The sequence below is a fragment of the Ursus maritimus genome, unplaced genomic scaffold, assembly GCF_017311325.1.
Source record: "Ursus maritimus isolate PB19 unplaced genomic scaffold, ASM1731132v1 scaffold_8, whole genome shotgun sequence".
In the NCBI taxonomy this organism is placed as follows: Eukaryota; Metazoa; Chordata; class Mammalia; order Carnivora; family Ursidae; genus Ursus; species Ursus maritimus.
Window position 1 is genome coordinate 27,641,071 of NW_024426996.1, and position 8,622 is coordinate 27,649,692.

An 8,622-nucleotide genomic window follows, 5' to 3' on the forward strand; every position below is an offset into this window, starting at 1 on the left:
GACGCCTAACCGCTGTGCCACCCAGGCGCCCCTCTTTTTCTTTTGGTACCAGAATCTAGATATGGTCCACACGTGGCATTTGATTTTTTTTTTTTTAAAGATTTTATTTATTTATTTGACAGAGATAGAGACAGCCAGCGAGAGAGGGAACACAAGCAGGGGGAGTGGCAGAGGAAGAAGCAGGCTCATAGCGGAGGAGCCTGATGTGGGGCTCGATCCCAGAACTCTGGGATCACGCCCTGAGCCGAAGGCAGACGCCTAACCGCTGTGCCACCCAGGCGCCCCTCTTTTTCTTTTGGTACCAGAATCTAGATATGGTCCACACGTGGCATTTGATTTTTTTTTTTTTAAAGATTTCATCCATTTACTTGACAGAGATAGAGACAGCCAGCGAGAGAGGGAACAGAAGCAGGGGGAGTGGGAGAGGAAGAAGCAGGCTCATAGCGGAGGAGCCTGATGTGGGGCTCGATCCCATAACGCCGGGATCATGCCCTGAGGCGAAGGCAGACGCTTAACCGCTGTGCCACCCAGGCGCCCCCCCCCCTTTTTTTTTTTTTAAAGAATGTATTTATTTAGTTGATAGACAGTCTGGAGAGGAAACACGCAGAAGGAGTGGGAGAAGCAGGCTCCCCGCTGAGCAGGGAGCCTGATGCGGGGCTCAATCCCAGGACCCCAGGATCATGACCTGAGCCCAAGGCAGACGCTCAATGACTAAGCCACCCAGGCACCCCGCCATTTGATTGTTATATCTACAGTTCTCTTAAACTAGAGCAAGTCCCCTTCTCCTTTATATTTTTATTCCCTTCCCCTTTTTAAATGCAATTAATTTTTGAGGAAATTGAGTCAGTCATCCTGTACAGTGTCTCATGTTATATATTGATCTTATTGCTTCTTCATGGTGTCACTTTGTTCCTTTGTATCTTCTCTTATTTCCTGAAAACTGGAAGTTAAAGCTGAAGTCTTGAATTGATTCGGGTTAACATTTTGGTACGAATACACTATAGGTATCGCGGTGTACTGCATATCACATCACATTGGATGCATGTAGTGTTGGATGGGTTCATTTGTGTCAAATTTGGAGGAGTATTTAAAAGTGTCAGTTTTAGATTGCTGTTTTGCTGCTTTCTGGCTGTTTTACTTGGCTCCTTTGAAGTTTAAAAAAAATGAAAAGCCACTTTAAAGCCATTTATTTCAGGATCTGTGTATAGAATTGATTCAGAGGTCTTCATTAAATTTTTTAAAAATAAAAATGTGTATGCAAAGCACCCTCTTCTCCCATTTTCTTTTAGTACTCTCACATTTTCTTATGTCTTAGAACAAACAGATCAGTGTTATGTTTTTATGTGGGAACGTTATGGCAGTGTATAAATCTCTTCAATAAATTAAGAAGTGGTATTTATCTAATCTTTATAGATCTATAAATAAAAATGATTTTTGCAATTCAGGCTTATAAACCTAATTTGGAAAAGCAGTTTTGAGAAAAAAGAAACTGGTTTCAGAAGCTATGATTTAATAGATAATCCCACTGCCAAGCAGATAGCAAGTCAGAATTGACATTTAGGTCATGAATTCTCATTGGCGTCTTGTTGAAGTTCTGGGGGATGTTAGCTCCTCATATACTCTGACTTTTAATATCTTACACAGATATCATTAATTTTCACAGAATTGACTTGGCAGGCTTTAAGAGATTGTTAACCAACTATAAAAAACAAAACCCTTCTTACCAGGTATTTTCATACACACAGTTAATCTTGGCATAGTTGTTTTCATGAAGTGAAACAGAATAGAAAATACTGTTAAAATGTATATGAAGAAAGCTGTTATCTTGGGCAGGGGTGTGGAGGAGAGTAAATCAGTGACATGTCTGTTGAGAGTACTTTTCATGGATTAATATCTATATCTAGTCTTTTTCCCTCATCTTTTATCTTTGGACACTTGTGTTTTATAAGCTGTTGGAAATATTATATATACATGTTTTATTTTAAATGACTTCAATGTAAAGTTACTTTGCGTTGTGTCTGTTCACTTTTGTTTTGATATAGGTATATAGAGATATTTCCAAGCAGAAGGAATGAAGTCCGAACACATGTTGGTTCTCATAAGGGAAAGAAAATGGCATCTTCTCCTACTGCTAAGTATATAACTGAGCCAGAAATGGTCTTTGAAGAACACGAAGTAAATGAGGATATTCGACCCATGACAGCTTTTGAAAGTGAGAAGGAAATAGGTAAGGACCTGCATCTTGTTGAGACTTATTGGATCTATTTTGTATGTTTTGATATTTAAAATATTTTTTATGACCATGTTGTATGGAATTATTAGATTATAGGACCAGAAAATTGAGTTGGAAGATTTATTTGAGTGTAGAATGTACTTTGAATATATGCAGATGGCTTAATTATTTCATAAAATTTCTTATAGAAGCATTTTTGTGGATTCTATATAAAAAGCTGGGTGGCACAAATATAATAAAAGAACGTAAAATGTCAACATTTAAACTAAGGTGAGAAAAGATGTAGTTAGAGAGCTGGAATGTTGACCAAGTAAGGAGTTCTGTTTGCCTCTGTATTTAATTATTCCTCTGATTCCTAACACAAAGTGACATGTGGAATTTTTGAAGTTTGATAAATCCTTTTTAAACTCATGCCATGGTGGGGTGCCTGGGCGGCTCAGTCAGTTGAACGGCGGACTCTTGATTTCTGCTCAGGTCGTGATCTTGGGGTCCTGGGATTGAGCCCTGGGTTGGGCTCCGAGCTCAGCAGGGAGTCTGCTTCGGGATTCTGTCTCCCTATCCCCCCACTCTCTCGTGGGTGCATGCTTTCTCTCTCTCTAATAAGTAAACTGTTAAACTCGTGCTGTGGCATTATCCCATTACCATATTTATTCTTTTTTTTTTTTTTTTTTTTTTTTTACGTGCATATAACCCAGGAAGTTTCTGTTGCCTTTTTTTCACTCATAATCATTTTTCCTTCTCTCTGTTCTTACAGAAAGATCTGTTTTTTTGTAATCTGGTAATGGTTTTAGGGACTAAATCTTCACTCTAAATCCTAATGGGTGTTCAAGTGATATTTGTTAGGTGGCAGAAATTTCAGAACATTTTTGCTTTTAAAATTAAAGCCCTTCTTCCTTACTGGAAGAAGAATTGAGGATTTTGACATAGCAGTCATACCTAATTATGATCTGTTAATAACTCTTGAAGCCCTTATGTTACTGACAGTGCTTCGTGTTCCACTTCTCAGAATTGCCTAAGGAGATGTCAGAAAAGCTTCCAGAGGCTGTTGATTTTGGAACTACATCTTCACTACATTTTGTCCACATGAGAGGATTGCCTTTCCAAGCTAATGCCCAAGACATTATAAACGTGTGTGGCAGTAAGATATCCAATCTCAATAGGTTTGAACAAAAATTCTAAAATTGAATTTATATAAACTTGGGAAAGATAAAGAAGAAAATATCCTATTTCTGAACGATTTTTGGACAGTAAGGTGGCATTTCCATTGTTGTGGAAGCCTCTTTTATTTTCTTCAGCTGAGAAGTGTGGGTTGTATTACATTTTAAGGTCAAATGTATAATAAGAGAATTTTGTAGGTAACAAATAATATGATGTAGCTTTAGTGTTCAAAGTAAAGTTTCGTTTTTCTCTAAGTTGGTTCAACTTACTCATTTTTGATTTTAGGAAACCGAGACTCAGGGAATTTGTCACAGGGCAGTTATATACTAAACAAGAATCCCAGTGCTCCTAGATGCTTAGAAGCTTGTAGGTTTCCTCATCAGCATTCCCTAGTATTTGAGAAAGGAATTTTTAAAATATTTTTATTTTATAACATAATGTATGAAAACAAAGGGAAACTACAATAGCCGTATTGACTTCATGATTTGAAGACATATACTTAAGGTAGATCCAATCTAGAATCTTCAGTTAGTAGTGGGTCCTCAGAGTTGTTTTCCTTATTTCAAAAAGCCTGATAGGAATCCTGTCTTTAACCAGACAGAGGTCACGCAGTCTCATTAAAGCATTACATTCTGTTGCTCTGGTTTGCGATAACCGCTCAGTGGGGTAGCTGTGTCCACGTAGTGCTGGTAAGAAACTGACGAGCAGGTGCTGAGCTGATGTGAAGGGGACTTACTGAGAAGTGAGGGACGGACGCCCTTTAGAAACAGGGAAGGATGTGTGTAGGAGCAGTGATACACGTGGTCCTTGTTGGCGTAAGAAAGTTGGAGCACTCTAGGTGTATTATATATTGTAGAATTTTTTTTCTGTGAACAGATAGTTGAAATGTAACCTTGAGTTCTCAGAGGATCAGAAAAGCCAGAAGACATGGTAGATGCGTAACTACTTTGTTGCTTAAAAAAATTTTCTAAAAAAAATTTCTTGGGTGTATGAATCAGAGTCTGAAAGAAAACTGCAGAGCCTTAGAGTGCTAGAAATTGGACCTACAACCATTATATTCCTTTTGGCTTCTTTTGTTTGTTGTTTAGTTCTTTGCTCCGCTGAAGCCTGTTAGAATCACCATGGAATACAGTTCTAATGGGAAGGCCACTGGAGAAGCTGACGTGCACTTCGATACCCATGAGGACGCTGTTGCGGCTATGCTCAAGGACCGGTCCCATGTTCGTAAGTGCTGCCTGTGGTTTTCATTGTCATTTTTGATGTCTGTCCTTGCCTTTCTCTGTTTTGGAGTTTGCCTAGACTTTTTCCTTGGGAAAACTGTGCTCTGTTAATATTAAATGTAAAAAAGACAAAACACTATATTGTAATGAAAAGCATTTGTTTGCTAATTGTCCTGCATGTTTCTATACAGAGGTAGGATTTTTTTTTCTTGTTTTTTAATTTTGTTTTTGTTTTTAATTAGGAAATGTAATGGACAAAGGGTTGAGTTGCTGTCTGAACTATGAGAAAATGACCATAGTATTATTTCTCCCTTTACAACTTCTCAAAATGAATCTTTTTTTGTCATTCTCAGACCATAGATATATTGAATTGTTCCTGAATTCGTGTCCAAAGGGAAAATAAGACTTCTAGGGACTCCAGATAATAAGGTAAATTTAAGAGGTACAATTGTGAGAATTATTTTCAATGGATAAATTAAGCATTAACTCACTAATTTGTGATATGGTGAAAACCATTCTTTTTTTTTTTTTTTTTTAAAGATTTTATTTATTTATTAGAGAAGGTGTGCGCATGTACGCAGGGCAAGAAGCAGGAGAGGGAGAAGCAGACTGTGTTGAGCACACGGCCTGTTGCAGAGCTTGATCCCAGGACCCTGAGATCATGGCCTGAGCCCAAATCAAGAGTCGGATGCTCAGCCGACTGAGCCACCCAAGTGCCCCTTAATGATGATTAGGCCAATCATGATAACTGAAGCATCAAAACAGGGAATGAAAATCCCCTGGGAAATAGAATTCATTATGATTGTCTAGTGGCTTTGGGTATTTTTCCCATATACAATCTTTCGGCATCATTTCCAATATTCATCCTGCTGTGTGTCTAAAAGTAATTTTTTTACCTTTAATATCTATAAATTATAATATACTGAAAATGTGCTTATATTAGCTTTTCTTCCTATAAAAATTAAACACATTTCCTTAGTTCTAAGATATTAAAATGTTTAAAATGATACATTTGAAATTAGGGTGTATCATTATTATCTACGCTTAATGTACCACTCTCCTTGCCTTAAAAAGTGTTATGAAAATAGTTGTCTGTCCTAGAAGTACCTGATTTCATAGAGTTAACTTAACGTGTGACAGATCTACTAAATGTGTTGGTGTCCCCTCCCTTGACAAAATGTTATGTGGTATCTTTTATTTCCCCATAATATCTTTTAATGTATTATAATCATTTTCCTATTTGTAGTGGTGCATTTGAGATAGTTAACTGTAATGATTTCTTGGAAATACATGAGGTATTTCTTTACTGTAGTTTCATAGGCTATTTTTGGATATAAAGTCCCACGATCTTGTGATGTTAAATATTAGCTAAAATCTATGTAAAATATATTTTGTGCTCAACCCTGAAAATCTGTCTTCATACCAAGCTGTAAACACTAATGCCTAACTAATTTTCTTTACTTAATGGATTTGTCACTAAACGGATTTGCACTAGATCAGAAAATAAAGTATTGGGGCGCTTGGGTGGCTCTTTCGGGTAAGTGTCCTACTCTTGCTCTTAGCTCTGGTCTTGATCTCACAGTTGTGAGTTCAAGCCCCTTGTTGGGCTCCATGCTGGGCATGAAGCCTATTTTTAAAAAAAAGTATTAAATTTGTAATTCTAAATGATCTGGGAAAGGGTATGATACGGTAACACTTTTTCTTTTATTTATTTATTTTGCACCACCGTTTCATTTTGAGTAAATGTGCAACATTTTTCGTTTTATTTTCAGGATGAAGCAAGAAGCATTTCATTTGCACATCTTTCTTGGACATGGGATATAAAGTTCCAGTTTTGTAGCAGCAATTGCTAGAGAAAGAATTTGGGGGTTTTGGGTTAATTGCTTATAAGACAAATTACACAGTGGACTGTTCAGAAAGGAAAAGGAAAGATTCAGTTTGGAATTATGAAATAAACCACAAATTTAAATTTTTGTTTAATCTGTTCAAGATCTGATTTAAAAATCTGGTTTTTATTATATATGTTTAAACAGTTGGTTTTCATAGGAGATGTGTTACCCAATGAAAAGACTGCATATTTTTATTCAGCACTGTCCTTGAAAATCTTTCTCCTGTTTTACAAATGATCTGTTGGAGATTTTGTCTTTTTGCCTATGAATTAAGGCTCTGATATAAAACTTCTGTGGAGTGAAGTACTGACTTATTTTAACCAAATACTCACCAAAGCAAGGAAAGGTTTCAGACCTTTGCATCATTAAGGTTTGGCAGAGTGGTTTTAATTTTTGGTGTATTAGATTTCTTAGGTAGGGGTAGAAATTAAAAAAAAGAAAACAAAAAATATAAGTACCACAGGTTAGTGCGTGTAAATGACAACAGTTTGGCAGTTCTATGTCTTTAGAAATGTTTTGCCTTTCTAAGCCTTGTGCTAAAGGCATTTGACTTTTGTGCCTGTATCCTTAAGGAGAGAATTGTAGTCTCAACCTAAAAGTTCTCTGAACACTCACTCCCCAACTTTTTTCGATTGTGGGCAAACCTTGAGGGTGTTTGTTAGTCTCAAAACTGTGAAGTGACATGTCAAAACAGTCCTGACTGGTAAGGACATTAATGGCTTCACTTGAATTTAAACCAGCTCCTGAGAGGGAAAAAAAAATCTGTCTCCTCATTTGCTTTCTCAGTGGGATAGCACATCCCATATTTTAGAACGAGTAGGGGTGCCTTGCTTAAATAAAAATAGCATTTACTGTATAACTGTGTGAAGGGTTTATGGATAAAGCTGTACTTCTGTCACATTGTGACAGTACCTTCTGCTTTAATATTAAACAGCTTGTTATTTAAATATTGGATCAAAATGGCTGGCTTCAAAATGTAGTCCTTAATAAACTAACTTTATGTGCACCTGTGTAGGAGAATCAAAGTCCTGTATACTTTCTTTGCCTTGTTCCTATTCTCAGGGTGACGACTGCCACATAGTTACCAGGAGATACAATTCTAGTTCTCAAAATTGAAATAGCCCAGATTTTTGAGAGGTGATATCTGGAAGAGAGATGACGTCTTCTCTCACTTAATACATAACCATCCTTGATTACCAGCTAAGATACGAAATCACTGTACTGTAAGTAGTCAATAAATGAAGGCTTGTTTCAGGCTGCAGATTACCTAAGAGTATTTATTTTGGAGTGGGTGTATCAACCAAATATATTTTTGTTACATCAAATCCTGGTATAGTATAAGAAGAAATTGTAATTTGTGTTTGTATTTTTATCATCGCATATGAACGTGACTTCATTAACCGTCTTAACATCTTCAGTATTACTACTTAAGTAGAAATGTGTTTTTATATGGCTGTGAGTACCAAGCTATCAGAAGTGGTGTCTGTAGCTGTGTGAGCTAATAGAATATGATCTTTTCTCTGTTTAGCAGTAGGTATCTAATTTGCTGTGGAAAAAATCTATACGGACTGTTGGGATTGGGGTTGGTGAGACATTAGTTCATTTGCAATTATTTTAAAGCTAATGAATTTCATTTGTACCTCTCTAGGAAAAGAATGAGAGCAGAAGCATTAAAATGTTATGTAGTGGGTAAGCATGAAGGGGGTGTGTGTCTTGCCCCACTAGTGGTTGAGTGCTCAGTACAAAAGGTGGCCATTCTTGGGAGGTCATCATATGAATTAATATACTTTACTCCTTCAGTAGGTTATAGCTCATAATTTAGGTTAGTGAATGAATGATTACTGAGAAGGCAAATGTAGCTACTGGAAGGAGAAGAAAAGCATAGAATAGATTAAAAGTAATCTTTTCTTTTCACCCAATCAAAAGACATATCTGTATCCCAAAATTTGACAAGCCTGGATTGTGTATTATCATTAGCTATCGAAAGAAGTAGTGATGGTGAATTTTGCTCTTGTGTTTAGGTCCTTTGTGTCTTTATAATCTCTGGTGATAAAGCTATAAAGAAAACAGCAGGTTTAGATACAGGTTACCCATCTTGCTGTGGCTAGGGACTTGAATTATG

The 8,622-nt window shown here is 36.8% G+C and overlaps 1 protein-coding gene across 2 annotated transcripts in view; it reads left to right on the plus strand.

Moving 5' to 3' along the window:
- Positions 1-7,512, plus strand: part of GRSF1 (G-rich RNA sequence binding factor 1) — a 14,027-nt gene extending 6,515 nt beyond the window's left edge. For both annotated transcript variants that reach the window (XM_040625455.1, XM_008693191.2), the window contains exons 6-10: positions 2,043-2,227; positions 3,240-3,361; positions 4,480-4,615; positions 4,965-5,040; positions 6,384-7,512. In XM_040625455.1, coding sequence (XP_040481389.1) covers positions 2,043-2,227; positions 3,240-3,361; positions 4,480-4,615; positions 4,965-5,014 — 493 coding nt within the window. In that variant the 3' untranslated portion in view covers positions 5,015-5,040; positions 6,384-7,512. The remainder of the gene's footprint in view (positions 1-2,042; positions 2,228-3,239; positions 3,362-4,479; positions 4,616-4,964; positions 5,041-6,383) is intronic.
- Positions 7,513-8,622: the final 1,110 nt, after the last annotated feature.